This window comes from Petromyzon marinus, chromosome 30 (genome assembly GCF_048934315.1).
Source record: "Petromyzon marinus isolate PM22_M1 ecotype Great Lakes invasive population chromosome 30, UKy_Petmar_22M1.pri1.0, whole genome shotgun sequence".
NCBI lineage: Eukaryota > Metazoa > Chordata > Hyperoartia > Petromyzontiformes > Petromyzontidae > Petromyzon > Petromyzon marinus.
Genome location: NC_133696.1, coordinates 12,287,533 through 12,308,124, shown reverse-complemented (window position 1 = coordinate 12,308,124; position 20,592 = coordinate 12,287,533). Strand labels below are relative to the sequence as shown.

General features: G+C 47.2%; 1 protein-coding gene across 9 annotated transcripts in view; it reads left to right on the top strand.

The window, feature by feature from the left end:
• Positions 1-20,592, top strand: part of LOC116947617 (semaphorin-3A-like) — a 178,111-nt gene that overhangs the window by 80,016 nt on the left and 77,503 nt on the right. For 8 of the 9 annotated variants that reach the window (XM_032963575.2, XM_076070754.1, XM_032963578.2 and 5 more), the window contains exon 2: positions 9,364-9,559. In XM_032963575.2, the coding sequence (XP_032819466.2) occupies positions 9,412-9,559 (148 nt within the window). In that variant the 5' untranslated portion in view covers positions 9,364-9,411. Of the gene's footprint in view, positions 1-9,137; positions 9,231-9,363; positions 9,560-20,592 lie in introns of those variants that run through there. The other variant, XM_032963574.2, reaches the window with a different exon arrangement.

Genomic DNA, 20,592 nt, shown 5'->3' with positions numbered 1-20,592 from the left:
TCAAGCACGTACACCAAGCTCTTAAGGCTAATGGTTACTGCGACTACACAATCCGCAAAGCTATCACTCGAACCATGAAGAAGGACCCTCTTGAGGAGCCTTTCAAAACCATCACTTTACCCGACATTGCGGGGATCACAAAAAAGATCTCCAAAATCTTGAATGAACACAAGATTCAGGTCCGATTCAACACATTACATAAAATCCATGATCTGGTTCCGTCTGTAAAAGATGTGATTCCGGACATACAGTACCCTGGCGTCTACAAACCAAGTTGCCTCTGTGGTAGTAGTTACATTGGAGAAACCAAACGACATGTCTCGGACCGCATTCGTGAACACAAAGCAGACCTAAAACACGGTAGGACCAACACCTCGGCCGTGGCAGATCACTGTTATAATTCAGTAGGCTCACATGACATTGACTTCTCCAAGACAGAGGTTCTTTGCAAGCCATCTGGCTACCATGAGAGATTCGTTCATGAGGCTATCCACATATACAAACACAGAGACAATTTCAACCGAGAAGATGGATTCTGGCTTAACAATCATTGGAAGGATTTGATAAACCATTTCGGGTCTTAATTGATTGTTCATGCTTACGGTGGCTTTCAGACCGCATCCATTATTTTCGTCTCCCCCCTCCTCTTTTCCGAACATAGATGGACTCGTCCATCTGAACAAACAGTCAAATCGCTCTCCGTAGTGCTATCGTTAAAGCCGTCACTTTTCTCAAATTTTCTTGCTGTGGGTTTCACACCTGATGACGATTGCTTGTGTTGCAGTCGAAACGTTGTGAGAATTTTGTTTTATATTTTTTTATTTTATTGTTTCCCTTCTACGCGACTTTACCGAAAGAACCAAAAATATGACCAGCTGCTTCTTAAGTCGCCCTCCTTACACCCGGTCTCCGTAGACCACGACCGCTCATGTGTGCACTCATATCCTATCAAAGTTGAATTACGAATTTTAAACTTGATTTGAAGCTTTCGTGACTGCAGGAATTACTCTTTGGTTCTTTCGGTAAAGTCACGTAGAAAATACATAAATTAAATATAATACGACGTTTCGATTGCAACACAAGCGGTCGTCATCAAGTAGAACGAAATTTTTATTACGAATTTTAATCAAGGCTGCGGGAAACGTAAATCTATGCAAACCAATGCCACGCGCGTTGGCGTTTTGCAAACACTGAGGCAGTCATGCAAAACTGTGTTCGCAGTCTTTGTCCAGAATTTTTTTCAGAACCTGAATATTTATTTATACTGCAAAGAATCAGTCGGTCAGATGATTAATTTATAACCAGGTGAGAGCCCGTGGCAAAAACGGATCTTGTTCACGTGAATAAAAAACATAAGATGCTGGGGGATGTAGAAAAGGGACTGATTAATATTTATATCTTTTTTAGGATGCAGCATACGAATACAATATATTGTGCATCATTACAACAATCAGAATTTTTATTTATACTGCAGGAGGAATCCGATGAGCTATGAAGCTCTTTGTTCACAGATGGCACGGGGTAAGAACGTTAGAACAGCAAACAATACAGAAACACGATATGAGTGCAAAGTACAAGAATGGTAAATAAATCACCCAAACACAGTAAACTAAACCATCCTCATCCTACCAGACAAAGCCCACTGAGGTTTTAACTTCTTTTTTTTAAAGCGACCTGGCCACCAATGATAGTTCAACAAAGTAGCCCATCATGTATTCAGTTATAGCAGCAAAATTATCTAAATAGTCTAGACGCAACGTTGCAGTCCTCCCATGTCTCCCACCCACGGTTTATCCCCTTGTACTTAACTTGTACCTAAAATATTATGCAGTGAATTCTTGACATCAGAGACGAGGGTAATCACACTTTCGGTTTATGGCTAGTGGCTTAAATTCTTCTTCAAATGAAATCATTCCCGTTGGCCTGTTCGCGATGCCATTCTCCTTATTGTGCATGCGCGCTACGCTTCGAACCTGGTGAACCGAGTTCCATTCCCACTCACTGCCAACCCCAGTGACGATTATCTGAACCTGTCCTGGGCCTCCCCTAGGTCGACTCAGCCTCAAATGCGTACCCGGTGCGGCGTGTAAACATCGCCACTGTGGAGACGAAAGGCGGCCGGGCGTGGTGCTGGCCACCCACCCCATCGTGCGACGTGCCGGCCTTCATAGGTGCTCGCTGACAGCACTTGTCCCAACAGTCTGTTAAGGCTATACGGGGGATCTTTGTCTTTGTGTGCGCTGTAAGCTCACTGCAGAAGCTGTGCTGGAGTTGGCGTGTCGCTCTTCTATACATCTGCTTTACAATCACTAATTGGCCGTTCATTGAAGTGTTTAAAAAAAACAGTTAAATGCAGCGTTTGAATAGAATCAACTTGCATTGTCTTTGTACTTTTTGCCTTTTAGCTTTCTCTGTTCTGACAGTGGTGAGACAAGCCCCTAAAGAAGGCCGTCCTCTGGTGTAGGCCTATCAGTTTCAAAGGCGATGCATATATTATCAGAGCATGTTTGTTTGCATGTTTGCCGCAAGTACTGTGTGTGGTTAATCGAGACTTGATGCTTTGAAAAAGTATCTACTTGGTGTTTAAACATCTTAATACCTCTTCTTGGTTCTTTCGGTCGTCACGTAGAATGAGAATAAAACAATAAAACTAAACAAGACAATACAATTCTCACGACGTTTCGGCCACAACACAAGTAGCCTTCTTCAGGTGAAGGAACAGAACTGTCGGGACGACAGAGCTTGAAGCGCTTCAAGCGCTGTCGTCCCGACAGTTCTGTTCACCTGAAGAAGGCAACTTGTGTTGTGGGCGAAACGTCGTGAGAATTTTATTGTCTTATTTTGTTTTATTGTTTTATTCTCATTCTACGTGACTTTACCGAAAGAACCAAGAAGATGAATCCTTGCAGTCACGAAAGCTTTAAATCTAAATCTTAATACCTGTTTTATTGGCAGAAAGGGTAAACCTATTCTTATTATTCATCATCATCAACTTGCGAAAGGCATTATCAAGATGTACTTGATAGCCTACATCACGATCGATTATTGATTGTTAGAAGGGAAAAAATAATATGTACAAGCTTTTATGCGGAATGTGAGGATGAGGTGAGGGAGTTCCTCCTCTTCATGTCCCGGTGTCCTGCATGGGAGGTGCAGGAGGGGATCCTGGCGGCCTTTTAAACGAAACTATATTTTTATTTATTTTACCAGGTGCAATGCCCACTGAACTATACAGCTCTTGTTCTAACGCGATCTGGCCATCACAAATGGTAGCTGGACCAAAGTGGCTTATCATCATCATCATCATCATCGTGTGGAAATGTATAGCAGCCAAATACAGCAAGGTCTCAAGAGCACGCGGGCTCAGAGTACGCGGACCCGCTCATACGTAACCACTAGCGCACTGTGACGTCACGCAGTGGACGCTCCTCCATCCAAGTGGATGTGCTGGAGATGTAATGACTTATTCACCCGTGAGTACTTACACTGGGAAGCCAGACTGAGCCCCGAAGATTATTTTTCACGAGGATCCTGTACACCTTTTTGATTTCAATATGCACATCTGCAGCGAATGATGAATGAGGTGTATTTGCCATGGTAAATACACGAGCAATTAACATCACCTTATAGTATCACCTTATTGGCCCACATTTTTGCACGGAACGACATGCAAGTAAGAACACTTTTTTTGTTACTCCGCAATTTGCGTCGTTGCCGAACTGAGTCGTAAATAAATTGAAACTAAAACTATAAATATCCGAAGATTTAAGACTAAAAGCATCGTAAGAATAAACTCCGCACGGGGTTTTGCATAATTCACGGTGCCAGGAAGATTTTGCGAGACAGCGCCCTAAACAACCTCCAACGCGATTCGCAGTCTCACAAGGGCGGTGTGCGCTCGTCAATAGGACCGGACCCCAGCCAACACGAGGCGGGGGAATGGCCGCGCGATTCCCAACACCGCGTGCCCCCTATAATGAATCATCAACGACTCGTCTGAGCCTCGCGGCTCGTGAGCACGCCGCGTCGGTGGGCTCCGTCGGAGTTGTCGCCGCCAGTGGCTTGCGCCCTCATTTTCAAGAGGGGCACACAGGGAATACTGCTTGGATATGGATATGCCACTAATTTTGGTGGAGGACTAACTCGGGGCTTTCTAACGACCCCCTAGTGACATGTGAACTAAAAATATGCCCCTCAACCACAGACGGTTAATTTTAATATTGTGTGGATTTTTTTCTCAAGTGGGATTAGTGATTCCGAAAATAGTTTCTTATTAATCAACCTGGCTATTGTTATGACGAGTTACCACGTTCATTTGTAGACGCGTACTGTTACAACATTTGCTACATTTGCCTCGACTCCCCATATATATATATTTTTTATCGAGCAGGTAATTAATTCGTAAACCCCCGTAGAATTGTCACCTCATGTGAGGGTGATCGTGCCATAGATTGCCTTTGCAATTTTAGAAATTATACGTGAATATTTCACCAAGTCTTTTGCAAGTAAATTTTACCTTTTGCGGGATGCATATGCTCGAGTGTGGGCGTCCGCTCCATCAAAGAGAAGCTGCTGTGATTCAACTCTCGTCCCACAGACTTCAAAAATACCTCGGTGTGCACACAAGCACGCGTAGTGTAGTCCCACGCTGATCCGTCATCAATTTTAGATCATGGAATTGCTAAAGCATTGCTGCTATGAGCATGTCATGTTAAATTGTTAATTCCCCTAGCTGAGGGCAGAACATTTCTCCTTTTATATCTTAATGGGGGCGAGGAACTCGGCGTGTTGAAGGAACTGTTCTTGTCATGAATTTATGCAAGTTATAAAAAACAACACTTGGGTGTAAGGTTTCTGCAGGCCTGATTTAAAATTCACGTTTAAAACTTTATTTCGGGTATGGACTGGGATCATACTCTTTGGTTCTATTCGGTAAAGTCACGTAGGTAAAAAATAAAACAACAAAAATCACGACGTTTCGGCCACAACACAAGCAGCCTTCATCAGGTGAAGGGATCAGGCTGTCTCGAGGACAGCGCTGGAGTGAAACACAGTCACGCTCAGACCTTTAAGCTGTGTGCGAGGAAACAAGGTGCCTTGACAAAGGAATTAGCATAAAAAATTAGCATTTGATTGCCCGATTTAGCATAAAAGTGGTGTACATGCAAGTGCACATGTCGGTTGGCGTGGGGGGGGGGGGGGCTTACCTATTGATGGTGTGAAAAGGGAATTTAAGAGCTGCGAAAGTTTGGGGTACCACTACTTGAAAAATATACTGTACCATTGAAAATTAGTTTAATGTTTGGTTCGATTTAGAACATCTTTCCAATGGTTGCTTAATTTGAAACCATCTTCTCGGTTGAAATTGTGTCTGTGCTTGTAGATCTGAATTGCCTCGTGAACAAATCTCTGATAAAAACCCGTGGGTTTGCAAAGAACCTTGGTATCGGAGAAAATTATATCGTGATCACCCACAGCGTTGTAACAATGATCAGCTACGGCAGAAGAATTCGTTTTGCCGTGTTTCAAATCTGATTTTTTTGTTGTTTTATTTTTTACCTACGTGACTTTACCGAATAGAACCAAAGAGTATGGATCCTTGCAGTCACGAAAGCTTTAAATCTAGTATGGGCTGGGTTCACGCACACAGTGCCACGGTGTCGACATGTTATCTGCATTGCCTCGCCTCGTGTGCAGGAGGTCGTGGGGTCGATCCCGACCCTGATGCCTGCTGCATATTTGAAGTTTGCATGTTCTCTCTCCCCGTGATCGCGTGGATTTTTCTCCTGGTCCTCCGTTTTTTTTCCCTCCAAATTTAGAATAAACACGTGCTAAGAGTGTTTGGCTGCTATAAGTTTCCACACGATAAGCCCCTTCGTTAAGCTATCATTTGTGATGGCCAGGTCGCTTCTCAGAGGGCCTTTTACCTGGAGGAAAGTGAAGTTATGTCGTGAAGTATTTGGTTTTAAAATCAACTAACCCTTTGAAGGAAAGGGGATTTTATCGCAGGCGATGTTCAATCGCCGACAGAGCATTGCCTGCTTAGCGGCGTGGCGCAACCGCCCGTGATTTCAAGTGCGACGTTAGAATCTGTTTAAGAATCAGTTTTATACCCTTTCTGGCAATAAAACAAAAAACCTTTCGCAAGGACTCATGTCCGCATTAACGTCACATACTTGTGGTGAACATGCAACAAACACTCGCCCTGGTAATATATGCATTGTCTTTGAAACCGATTGGTCTCCACCAGAGGACGGCCTTCTTTAGGGCCCAGTCTCTACCAGTTGTTAGACCAGAGAACGCTTTTTGGCTTTCTCTGGTGTGACACCGCACGCCGCGTCAGATCTCAGCGGAGCGGGGAGAACGGCGCGACTCGTGATGGTCCACAGCGCCGCTAGCGCCTTTGACAGTCGACGTGGGGAAGGCGACGCAGCGGCGGATCGCTGCGCGAGACGCGCTCGCGCGCGGTTTTACCTCGACGAAGTGCACGTTGGCATTTTTGTACTAAATTACACGACTCTTTTCGTATGACCTTTACTCTGCGGGTTTTTTTGTCGCTGATTTTGTTCGATTTCTCTCCAAAGTGCCACCCAAGCGTAGGGCATTACGATTAAATAAGTATTTTTTTCTTCCCAAATTATATCTCCTGTTCATGATGAATGTAATAGATGTGGTTGTTGTGGCTGTTTTTTTATTTTATTAGATTTTTTGGTTCCTTTTAAAATATGCGCTCGTGTTAGACTGAGGGGTTAAGGCGATGGAGTGATTGTGTTTACCTTGATTGCAAGCTATATTTCTTCTGGTATTTTTATTTATATATTTCGCCACAACTCTATATATTTTATTCACGTCATAAAATAAACTCCGAGCTGTTATTACATAAAGTCCCATGGGATAGAGGAATATTATTTTCACTCAATTAAAATGAGTTTGCTACAGAAATGCAAATTAATCTTATTGTTGATGCTCTCTGGAGTGTACGTACATTGAACGAGGGTATCGATGCTCTAGACAATCATGCCATTTATGGCGTGTGTAGTGTATCAGGTAAAGGCGTAGCCCTTGAATTGTTCGTTGCTCTACTGCTGGCTGAAGGAGCTCGAGAGGACCCCTCTAGAGGCTATTGGCCTACACTTTCATCCTGGCCAGATGTGTTGAAACAGGTGGAAGGAGCCACACTTTAATCCACGACACACGACTATCAATAAACTAACTGTGGTGTATCCATTTTAGACTGCTGGGTGGACAGAGGCCGGGGGATTTATTAGGAAGCCTGCATCGTCGTTTTAACTTGCCACGCCGTTTATATTGCCAGTATGGTGACCAACACACCAGGGCGGAATCACGATAAATATAGTGAATAATGTGTTGTTACATGATTATGGAAACAGCTTCCTGCTTTTCCGTATTATCACTATTATTATATTGTCAATTATATTGTTATTATATTGTCACGAAATGGGTTTATAATTTTTTTAAACGCATTGAAAGCACAGCAGGTATTGTGAAGCTGTTACCGCTTTGCATATTTGCTGCTGACGACAACTAATTTGGTCACAAAAAGAAGTAAAGTTTCCTTCAATGCAAATGTTGCAAATGCCCCCTTTTGTGTTTACGTTGAGTTTTAAGTTCGAATGGAATGAGGTTGGATGGAATGCGTGGGACAAACCAAATGCGGCATCAGGACGGCGGGACTAAGAAAACAGTTCAGCCGGGGGCGAGTCAACATCAAAGCTTTAAGCAGAGTTCATCATTTCAAGGCTCGCTCCTCCCATTTGAAAACAATAGAATAAAAACGGAGAGAGCCGTTTCAACCAGAACGCCTCACCTTCGGTTGTACATTTCTGGCGGCCCAAAGGGTAGCCGGGTAGACGCCGCGTTCGATGAATGTGGCCCGGGTCGGTCGCCACGGGGAAAAACATTAGGAACTTAAAAAATGTCAGATTCAAAGTTTTTATTTATTTAGGCCACGGAAGAGGCCACTTGAAAAACAAAGGGAGGTGCCCCCCCCCCAAAAAAAAAGAACAGTGAGAGATGTTGTAAGAGGGGGAGAGGTGGGCACGCACGAAGCCTGTCCGGGAACACAAAGGGGACATCGCGCGGAGAAACGCCGACAAAGGGCAGCCCACGCCTCGTGGAAGGTGACACAATCCGTCAAGCGGCGATTGAAGATGCCAGCGAAATATCTGTCAGGAGTGGGAACGGTTGATTTTTCTCTTCCTTTCTACCATCCGCCCACACGTGCGCGCAGGGTGGTGCCCTGGTCACAGATAATGAGAGAGACGACGCCTCCTGTCTTTGTTTCTGGCCGCTTTTATTTTCCCACTCGGCCCATCTGGAGGATACAAAAGTCGGCCTGAAATGTAGTCTCATTTTTGTCGTTGTTGTTGTTTGTTGCGGTGTTCTTTCAAGTAGACGATTTCACGCCGTCGTTTTACTGCCCAAAAATAGACGGAGGCACTCAACGTTTCACAAATCGTCCCACACCAACGCACGTCTCTGGCGATGCGCGCGATTGCTATTTGCGCATCGGGCACCCCAAAGAGAGGCCTCGCTTGCAGGTATCCACGAATCGCCTCGACGTTTAACAACTCACAACGGCACGTCGCCATTCGTGTTCAATTTGCTCAAGCGGGGCCTTCGCCTCCAGTGCCGCCGGCGCACGCGAGACCAGGAGTTTATCTTAACTCGAGAGCAGGTGTGGCGGGTTACTGGCCGCAGGGTGTGTTGGCCGCTGTGCCAGAAGTTCATATGTGTCCGCACAGGTGGGGGGGTGGTGGTGGTGGGGGGGTTGGGTTTTTTTTTGGTTCAGTAGGAAGCGTTCAGGGGAGACGGTGAATCAGCTCAAAAGTGTTGCCAAAAGCGACGGGTTGACGCTGTTTTGAGATGGGAGCGTGGACCCTCGGGGTTTATTTAGGTTAAAGACTTTGTGCGCTGACCTCCTCTTGCCGCTTACCCTCTTCTCAAACGCCGCCAGCAGGCGTGAGTGCGGGTGGGTGGAGTGGAGTGGAGGAGGAGGAGTGGGGTGGGGGGCGAGGGAACTTTTCCGTGCGTCGGTTCGTGGCGAGCGTGCGGGAGACAAATCTTGATACCGGCGGCGGGGGCAGCGCGCCCGCCCGCCCACCCGCCACCCCATCCCCTCCTCCAGCGCCTCATTATTATCAGCCGCCCGTGCGTCCCACGCTATGTGTCGCAGCCGCTCCTGGCAGGGGAAACGTTGTTACCCCGAGGTCTGCTGCCAGTCGCTTTCACGGTCGCGGCATTTGTGATTTCTCATGCTTTTCTGTTTGTTGTTGTTGTTGTTGTTGTTATAAACGTGCGCGTTTTCATGATTGTTTTGTTGCAACCTGTCCTCCGTTGCAGTTTGACGAGCACTTCGGAGCACCGCAATTAACACGAGAGCGGTCAAGGATGGCCGTCGGCGTGAAGGGCAGCGCAACTTTGCTGCGCTCTGGTTTCTTGCTGTCGCTCCTGGTGGTGCTGCTGCTGCTGCTGCGCGATGCTACGTCTGCCTCCAGCAAGACCACGAGCATCCCTCGCCTCAAGCTCACGTACAAAGGTGGGCCGCTGTCGACACCCGCGCTGCTGCTCCTGTCCAGCGGTGTCGCGGACTCAGGCGATACAGGCGCCTGCAACTTCGCGGAGCGAAGCAAGCGCGTAGCTGTATTCGAAATGAACCTTGGGAATTTTTGTGTTACGTTTCGTGCAGATTGTGATGAGTACCAAACAAACCTTTTGGACTTATTGCAAACAGTAAAAAAAAAACAACAACGAGCTTTAGTCTTTTAGAAAAGAAGTTAGCAGTGCAATTTGGTTTCATCTTTGTTTTTAATGGCAGGGAAAATATTTTAAATGTACATTATAAATTGCTGCAGAACTGGTAGGTGTGGTTAAGCATGATTAAAATGCATAGAGAGTCCTGATTTCTTATAATAGACGTGTCCATTTCATGGGGTTATGGGTTTCACATTGCTGTTGATTTTTTTCCAGAACCCCATTTCCATTTTAGTTTCGAGCATTTTATTTTATTTTATCAGAGGAGCTAATGTACGACAAAGTATCGACGGTATCTATGAACCTTCATGCGCGAGATGACAACCGAAAACACGTTGAGATATACACGCGTGAGGCTTAAATAACTATTAATCGGCACATCTAATAAATATTGATAATTAAAAATATATATTTATATACCAAAAGAACGTAGCCAAGGTGGAGGGCCTACAATTGCCGGCTGGTGCCACTGCTGACACGAGAGGCTTCATTTTGGGGTAGCCCTACAGAGCCCCCCCCCCCCCCAGAGAGGACATTGGAGCATTCTAGATTTGAAGTTTTCGTGACTGCAAGGATCCATACTCTATTGTGGAGCACCCTCCTACACTGGCCAGACTTTCCTTGCAAGACGTGGGAGTTACCCACCACTTTGCCCTCAACGCGCACGGCCTACCGATCGCACGAATGTGGTGAAGCCGTCTGTGCTTCTGGGTGGACAGAGGTTGGGTGGTGGGGGCTTCAGAATGAGAATATTTATTTATACTCCAGGAGGAATCCGATGAGCTATAAAGCTCTATTTCACAGATGTCCAGTCGGGGCGGGTAAAAACGTTACGACAAACAATACAAAAACACGATCGTAGTGCAAAGTACAAGAGAAGCAAACAAATCACCCACAAACAAACAAATAAAACGAAACCATTCCCATCCTACCAGGCAAAGCCCACTGAGATATCAACTTATTTTTCAAAAGCGACCCTAGCCACAAATGATAGCTCAACAAAGTGGCCCATCATTTGGACATTTATAGCGGCAAAATAATCGACGTGAGCCGTTGCTTTGGCTGCCTTGCCGGGAGGTCGAACTGCCACCGACCTTAGTGGATTTCTGCCACGGTGGAGTGCTCTTAGCACTGCATTGCACCTGCGCTCATCGGAATGCGGGAGTGTAACAAGTGACACGTTAAGTCATCGATAGCTACGACGATAAATTATAGTCACCTTCTTATCTAACATCTGCGCTAATACTCTGTGTAAACTTACAGGATTTTTGTGAAACGTAATTTTCGTTGCATCGAATATATGTGATCCGTGATGTCTAAATGTTGTCAAAGTATTTTATATATACTCTATCTGGACACAAAAATAACCCTTTCCATGATCTGATATTTTAACAAAGTTAAATTGCGGAAACTTCACACCGCTTGAGTAAAGTTTAATCAATCTGTACGCACACAATGCGATATTTCTGCGTTGTTTACCAAACAGCCTACAGCACACACATGGACTATCAAATTACCGTTATTAATTTACATCCACGCCTCTTAGCGTTATGCGCACAAGTGGCGCTGCCGCTGCATGCCCAGTGTTGCTCCTCCTGCTGCTGTTGCTGCTGCTGTTGCTGCATGCCCAGTGTTCCTCCTGCTGCCGCTGTTGCTGCTGCCGCTGCATGCCCAGTGTTCCTCCTCCTGCTGCTGTTGCTGCTGCTGCCGCTGCATGTCCAGTGTTCCTCCTCCTGCTGCCGCTGTTGCTGCTGCATGCCCAGTGTTCCTCCTGCTGCTGCTGCTGTTGCTGCATGCCCAGTGTTCCTCCTGCTGCTGCTGCTGCTGCTGTTGCTGCTGCTGCCGCTGCATGCCCAGTGTTCCTCCTCCTGCTGCTGTTGCTGCTGCTGCCGCTGCATGTCCAGTGTTTCTGCTGCTGCCGCTGCATGCCCAGTGTTCCTCCTCCTGCTGCTGCTGTTGCTGCATGCCCAGTGTTCCTCCTGCTGCTGCTGCTGCCGCTGCATGCCCAGTGTTCCTCCTGCTGCTACTGTTGCTGCATGCCCAGTGTTCCTCCTGCTGTTGTTGCTGCTGTGCTACATGACCAGTGGTCATTCTGCTGCTGCATGCCAAATATTCCCCCTGCTGCTGCTGCTGCAAGAACCCCACTCACACTGTGGCAGAGCAATGCATTTTTCACATTCTGAGGTTGAGATGCTACTGCATTTTCTATGAACCAAGCCGGGTGTATTCCCGACTGCTCTGACATTGCGAGTTACCATTTCACTTTGGCTTTAATTAAAACATGTTTTTACTTTGTTGGGGTGGGTTTGATTTCCTGTGGGTTTGATTCCCAGCCATGGCTAACATGATGAGTGGCGAGTGACATCTGAACCAGTCCTGGGCACACTCCCCCAACCCCCATTTCAACGGACACTGACCAGCGTGGTCAAGTACGATCAAACAACTTCCATTAAATGTGTTGTTGTTGTTGTTGTTTATCAGAAGTTAGCACCACTTTGTATCGGTCAAGACCAAGGCTCAGTATTTCTGGAGCGCTGCTTTGGCCGGCTTGGCGTAGGGATAATCGGCATAGAGCGTGACCACTGGGGGACAAAGGTACGCCTCCTCCGTGCGCAGAATACACGGGACTCGCGAGGTCGGCGAACGGTGAGCGATGATTTTGACGACGTTCGGCGTTTGCGAGGGTTACCATCGTCGGACCGTCCGCCGCCGGCCGTTTTGACGATGATGTTCGGTGACGATCGGCGTCCGCCACGTGCGGTGTCCGTGGGGATGCTCGCCCCGGTCCAGAGCAGACAGCCTTTTACTCAGGCATCGCAGCTCGCGACGGGAAGGCGATCGGGCGTCCACAGGCTTCGCGCAACATCGCTGCCTCTGGATTTCTCCACCGTGGTCTCCGCGGCCCACTGAAATGGCTCTGAATTTAGCGACTGTCTATGGAGTTCGGTTTGGGAGCAGTGGTTTTTGGCATACCTTGCTATAAATCTGGCCACAGCTGGATTTTATTTCCAGCAAATGATTGATGTTTTTTGGTTTTAAAGCTTTCGTGACTGCAGTGATTCATATTCTTGGTTCTTTCGGTAAAGTCACGTTGAAGGGAAACAATAAAATATTAAAATATATATAAAACAATAAAATTCTCATGACGTTTCGACTGTAACACAAACAGTCATCATCAGGTGTGAAAAAAACAACGGCAAGAAGCACTGTTTGTGTTACAGTCGAAACGTCGTGAGAATTTTATTGTTTTATATATTTTATTATTTTATTGTTTCCCTTCAACGTGACTTTACCGAAAGAACCAAGAATATGATTGATATTTGTTGTAGAGTGATAGCTCTACAGGTCATGGTATAGATATCACCCCCTGTTTAGTTTAAATGTTGTTTAATTTGTCTCAGTCCCATCCGCGCTTCCATCTCAGCTTTTTGCTGAATATGGTGCTTTACAAATCTTGGATTGATTCGTGGTCCCCTGAGGTGCAATGGCGAGCACGGTGAAATTTGGTGAAGCTATCCCTATGATAGGCACAGCGTAAGGCGGGGGCTTCATCCAGCAGTGGATTGATAAAGGGCTGTTGTGCATCATTATTATGCAGTTTAATGAAAACTGATAAGATGCTAAACCAAATCACGAAAAACCGGACAACCTTGAGAAAAATCCACGCGACCACGGGGAGAACGTGCCAACTTCAAATTGACAGGCGAGGTAGTTAACATCTCGCCACCGTGGTGCCCTTTGAGTGTGGCCAATACAGGTGAGGCACACAGCCAGCTCAGCAGACCTTGTTGAATTCAGTCCTTCATCTCCCGCACGTTACAGTGTGGGCAAGAGAGTGCTGTTTCTCGTCAAGGAGCATAAACCACCACACAAACTCCTGTCATTCTCGCAGCAGCGGCTTTTGGCTAGCCATCGAACAAAGATGGTGGTCACCGCATTGCGCGCATTCAGATGCGCTCCCGCGGCCGTCTGGAACGCATCTTCCTTCCGATATTAGGAAGCCATTGGGAGCTAGGCACTTTTATATCTAGATTGAAAACTCACTTATTTAGAACTGCTTGTTTGTGCTCCGTTTGTTGTCCTTCCCCCACACTCTCCGATTCGCACGGTTCACTACGTACGGTGCAAAATAAGTTCAACATACATAACGTACATTCGCTGGGAGGCCAGGTACAGTGGCTCCGTGTCGTGACCTGGCGAGAAGGCCTTCAGCCAAACCCGAAGCGCTACATGTGTTGCTGTAACTTGCAAGAGTAATTACACCGGGGGGGGGGGGGGGGGTGGGGGGCTCCTCGCCTCCCTCGCTCTTTTCCCGCACCCCCTCAATGAATACACTCTTTTGAGAGGCACAGTGAGCGCCACTGACGCAGTAATGTCTGGATTAAGCGTGTAATCTTAACTTAACCCTAATCTCGTACGCAAGTTTTTCATGAAGCATTTAGCATGATGTAATAACGGGGAGCGTGGATTAACGGGAGTGCAATTTGCTCGTACAACGACGCCTGTATGCAGCGTATTCAACGTGGTATTGCCAAGAATGCAATATCCGCATACAGTGTGGTGTATTTGTATGAAGCACTTAGCAGTGGAGTGCAACATTTATGTTGTGCGTTGATAGTAAAAGTAACAAAAAGTAAAAGTGATTTCCTTCTCAAATGAGCGTTGGAAATTCCACGTTCTGAATAGTGGTACAGTGGTGTAAATTCCATATTCCTATGGCATAGGCAGAGCCTCTCCATGGGACAAGCACTATTGACTTCCCCACAAAGAGGTACCTATTTTACCAACCCCCGGAGGGATGATGGGCCAAGCCAAACCCCGAACGAGGATTTGACCTCACGACCCTCGCGACTGCGAGCTGCTCGCGTTACTCTGAGTCACGCGGCTGGTGGAGCGAGTGCCGGATTGAAGATCAATTGTTGGAGAGGGCCCGGTGTGTGAGCCTGGCCAGCGTGAGGCACGTCAGTCCGATCGTCTCTGCGGTCGGCGAGATGTTAACTACCTCGCCTGGTATACAGGAGGTCGACCCAACCCTAACGCCTGCTGTATATTTGGAGGTTGCGTGTTATCCTTGGATTTTTCTGCGGGTCCTCTGCTTCTTCCCTCCACATTTAGAATCAACATCACGCTTTTAGAGTATTTGACTGCTTTAAATTTCCATGTGATAAGCCACTTCGTTGAGCTATCATTTGTGGCCAGATCACTTATAAAAGAGAGCTACATAGCTTAGTGGGCTTACCTGGTTAAATAAAAAAAAATCTAGTTTCGTTTACTTTGCGTTAACAGACACGAGAAATGTTGTGCATTTAATATTCGGCATCGGGGGAAAATTGGAACTTGTATTATCTATTGAAGTGATTTGTTGTTGTTGCTTACATCTCAAAAGTTCAAGAAACGGGGTCTCTACGAGTCACCCTCAGGGTTTAACGTGGACCATAAGCAACCTAAAATGTGTCAGGTGACGCTTGTAAGACTCGGGCATTGACACTGAAACCATGAGAATCATACCGGTGTCAGTCTTTGCTCTCGCAGCCTTGGGAATTCGCAACGAAACCTGAAACCTTGAGGGTGTTGGCCCTGGCACTTTGAGACTCCGGCAAAAAATCCACACAGCTGGTGCCCTGACACACGTGGGACTCAGCCAACAAAACGTCTGTCTGGCCGTTTTGTTGGCAAGGGTCACCAAAGCCCATCATCCTTCTGGATCATGATGGAAATTCAACAGTGGTCACCACCCTATAGATAGACCCCAGTCCGCCCTGCCATTAGAGCAGAAAATCGTACGGCTCACAAAGAGCCACCAGCGGGGAAGCATCACTGCGCAGTGCTTGCTTGAGCATGGGGACACTTACTTTGAATGTGACTGCACCCTGATTCAATTCTGTCAGCTTCACTTTGTCCTTCGGATGTTTAGTAAGGCCCACCTTGGTATCATGGGCATTTTTTGCGACCATTGAAGAAATGGTAAGAGCTTTCTCGTTGGCGGTCAAGAAGTCATCGCAGCCAGCGTTGATGCTGATGCTGTGACGACCTCGCCAAAGGTTCTATTCCGCTCCAGCCCGCAGCTCTTACAAAGTTTGATGCCCCAACCTCCACGATCCGCTCCTAAGGCGTCCCGCCGTCCGGCCTTTGGCCTCTCCCCTTGGTCGCTGACTTGGGTTGCGCCCTCCCTTGGTTTGTCCCCGGATCACCCTCATGTCGAGGCAGCTGCTGTCCCGGGGAAATCTTTTAATTTTACCCAGGGCGTTCAAATTCCCAGGCACAGGAGTACGCCGCTCAAGACGATGCATTTACTTGTGGTTCTCCCCCCTCTTCAGACATTCTGAGATATCGTTCTTCCCTTGACACACCCTGGTTTTTGACACGTTTCTTAGCTTGCTGATAAATACGGCCGTTGTGATTATTATCTGCGATCGTGACGTTAAAAAGTTTGCAGATTCCTCGTGCAATGGCACGATAAAAATAGTGACTTTAGACTCGCCTCGGGTGCGAGTTCTGTGCCTCAAGTCGAATGTGCAGTCGTTGCTTTTGCTTGCACATTACAGGCTGCTTCTCTGGGGAGACTCGACGCAGCCATCACAGAGGCTGTCTTTCCATGCATGCCTTCTCGGCGAGTATTGTAATTCTTAATTGGTTTATTTGGAATAAGGTGGTGTAAAAATATGCGTCGTAAAACCCTCCTCCACCCGACAAAGCCAATTAATAAACGTGTCACATGATTCAAATGTGCCAAATGTATTACTGCTTCAGCACCCCAATGTGCTGGAGAGCAATCTTACGACTTTGAAATGGGTTTGGACGTTTCATCGGAGATTGTATCCACTGTACAGCATCAACAGGCTGTTAACTGAAGCTCAAATCTTGAGTGAAGCACATACGAGCATTGGAATAAAACGGAAGTGATAATGTAATGATTATATTTCCCACATGAAATTGGCCATATTCTTATAGAAGTGTACCGACGACTAATAGATTTATGCTCACTTGATATCACTTGGAGGGGGGGGGGGGGGCGTTGGAGCAGTGGTCTGTGCACTTTGTTATTCTTGACCAGCATGGTGAAATGTGGTTTAAAAAAAACCCATCACTGACAGAGTATTCTTTCTACAGCAGAGGAACCACAAAGGGTTGTACGTTATCATTTTTCATCATACAGTGTGTATATATAGGCAAATATCCCCCGTGTAGCTTTAACAGACTGTTCGGGAAAGTGATGTTAGCGAGCACCTATAAAGGCCGGCACGGCAAACGAGGGGGTGGGTGGCCAGCACCACGCCCGGCTGCCTTTGTCTCTCCAGTGGCGATATTTACACATCGCACTGAGGTACTTATTTGAGGCGACTTAGGGGAGGCCCAGGACCGGTTGAGATAATCGTCGCCAGTGGTGGCCGTGAGGGGTAATAAAAACTCGGGTCGTGGGGTTCGTAGCGCAGTGCACTAACCGCGACACCACCGCTCCCCGTGTGTGTGTAGATGACTTGCCAAGATGCTACCGTTAAGTCCTCAGCTGCCCTGATGTTCGTCTCCCTCTTGCCAGTATGCCGAGTGAAGGGATGAGTGGGTCCACGCCCAACCCTCTTGAAAAAAAAAACGTGTACCTCTCTCCCACAGTTTACTATCTCGGCCAATTTGACAAAACGCACCGCCACCACCACCACCACCACCACGTGATTCCAGACACGGCGCACGGAGGTGGGGTGAGTGAGGAGGTGTTGCGAGCGAGGAGGTGTTGCGAGCGAGGTGTTGCGAATGAGGAGGTGATGCGAGGGTGGAGGTGTTGCGAATGAGGAGGTGTTGTGAGCGAGGAGGTGTTGCCAGCGAGGAGGTGTTGTCAGTGAGGAGGTGTTGTCAGTGAGGAGGTGTTGCCAGCGAGGAGGTGTTGTCAGTGAGGAGGTGTTGTCAGTGAGGAGGTGTTGCGAATGAGGAGGTGTTGCCAGTGAGGAGGTGTTGCCAGCAAGGAGGTAATGCGAGCGAGGAGGTGTTGCGAATGAGGAGGTGTTGCGAGCGAGGACGTGATGCGAGCGAGGTGTTGCGAGTGAGGAGGTGATGCGAGCGAGGAGGTGTTGCGAGTGAGGAGGTGTTGCGAACCAGCGAGGTTGCGTGCGAGAGTTGTTGCCACATTCAAGTATTGCCAGAGCACCGAGGATTCCTGCTAATTACTTGCACAAAATGGGCACTTCAGATTAAGCCTCTGTTGGGAGCATTAAAAAACAAAGGCACACAAAACACACTCATTGCCTTTATAGTGACTTGGCTGTTCAGAGAAAAAAAAGCCCAATTTGTCCCTCTCCTGTGGGAAAGCCAGAAAGCAAACCTCTGAACGACAAAGCTGAGGCAAATTAATGAATTTGCTCCACAAAAGCGAGGCCTGGGTGTTCCCCGCTCGGGTTAATAATAATAATAAAAAGACGATTTTCACGCCAGCATCATTCACAGCTCTCCCGAGCTGAAGTCATCGCCCAGAGACAGCAAACGACCTTGCAGCATGCCGCCACCTACAACAGAGCGGGCTCACAGGGAATATTCTGCACTTGTGCCACCTGCAGACGTGTGTGTTTAAAAAAATAAAATCTGCATTATTACTCTCGGTAGGATCGACTGTCCGGTGAGGTTCAGCTTCAGATTTCTCACGCCTACCGTTGTACGGTGGCGGACTGAGGGGGAATCATAGCGCACGCCTCGTGACGCAGCATTCCGGGGGCAAATGTTTGGTGGATCGTCCAAATTTGTGCAACTCCCGAATCTCCTGCGGTGAGAGAGGGGGCCAGGTGATATAAGTACAGCAGGTAGATTGAATCCACCATCTGCGTGGCGCTTTGACTGTATTTCCCTAACGCGTGTAGGCGTTAGGGTTGCAATGATGCATTGGTGCATTCTATTGAGTCTCAGGCTCATTGGTACACACGTCAACTTACACGCGTATTTTTTTCTTCCGTAAATGTTGTACGTGATGGGTCCACGTGACCCCCTGGTCCGCATCCACTCGAGGTGTTTTTATTCGCGACTTTGTGTTATGTTCAAGATGTTTATACGCGTGTCATTACGTGTTTGCTACGTGCGTGTCAATCGACACCTTGGACAGTCTTGCAAATGAGATGTTCAATCTCTCGGGAATGTCCAGGTGAAAAACAACAAGTGCATCTCGGATTGAAGTCTAGCCATGAATTTAAAAAAATGCACTGATGCGTGTAGAGACGAATTGTGTCTACTGCTTGGCAGCTTCAACAATGAAAGGTTCTGGCTTCTGAGTGATCTGAGTGACCTGCTCCACTATGCCCTTGAACGATTAGGTTGGCATCTTGGTTCAGATGCTGCCGTGGTTGTCCTGGTCAGACACTGGACTGGCAATCCAGAGGTAGCCGCTTTCAATCTTTCGGCGTGGCAGTTGAAACAATGGTGCGAGCTTCTTAAACCCCCCTCCTCTCCTCTGTCCACCCAGCAGTATGAATGGGATTACAGCGGTGGGTCGAACTGGCAGAGCGCATGTGCTGGGGTAAAGTGTGACGACCTCCGACCTCTTCCGAGAAAAAATAATCTGGCCAGCATGGAAGAGTAGGCCAAACACCGTCCTAGACGTGCCTATGGAGAGCTCGCTCCAGTGGGGACCCTTCCACCAGCAGCGGCATAAGCAGGGAATGGCGGGGGTTGCACCTTTGTGTTTGCCTTTTCCAAACATTATAGATATAATACATATAGTGTTTGCTAGGGCACTTTCAATATCGGCCCCAGCGGCCAGAGATATATCCTGAAGTCACTTTGGGTTAAGCCGACATTGGCTGACAATGCCACTAATAAGTGTGGTCTGTTTGCAGTGCTGGGTGTGGGACCGGCAAAGTGCAAGCTCTGAGAATGTAGGCCCACTTAGTTGGGGATAGAGAGTAGGCTTTTAAACACGGGTGTGTCAGTGTTCAAAGTGCTTGCAATGTCTGGCCAACGTACATCAGAAATATCGCCAGTAAGGGCAGGCGTGGAATGCAACGGACTACTGAGCATCTCTTACCAACGTGCTGCAGTTGTATAGCATCAGTTAACTTTAGCTGACCATATTCAAAGTGGGTGGAGCGGTGGCGCAGTGGTTGGCACACGCCACTGTAAATCTGGTGACCTGAGTTTGATTCCTGGGTCTAGAAACGGTCCTGGCCCCACCTTCACCCACCCACCCTGACCGCCGTGGTGAAGTATGGCCAAACATTTCCCACGACCGACACGGCATGGGGGAGATTTGCGTCCAGAAGTGGATTGGGAAAGGAGTGTACATCTTTTAAATGCCATTTATTTTTTGGTGTGAATACTATTTTAAACGTGAAGCTATATTGCCATTGAGGAAGTAAAATGTACAATTCACTTCCCAAAGGGTTGTAACTCTCGTATATTCCAGGACGCAATTAAAAGGCTTCCAAAGGCAAATAATTTAATTTTTATTTACCGTCGTCGTCATCATCAGGCATGATCAATCCACTGCTGGACGAAGGCCTCTCCAAGCCACCACCATTTTTACAACGATTTAGCGATATCACAAAATATAGGATCGTGCACACAGTGCTGTGATTGCGCACTGCACACATTCCACAATCCTGGGTTGGTGTTCGGGATAAAGTAGCGACACGTTTTATCTGATGAGCTTAGATGCTGGTCTCTTTTATTTTCATTTTACGTTTGATCTGATGAGCTTAGATGCTGGTCTCTTTTATTTTAATTTTAACTAAAAGGTTAAACTAAACTATTTTTATTTTACCAGGTAACGCCCACTGAGCGGTATAGCTGTTTTTAAGAAGCGACCTGGCCACAAATGATCGCTCAACGAAGTGGCTCGTCATG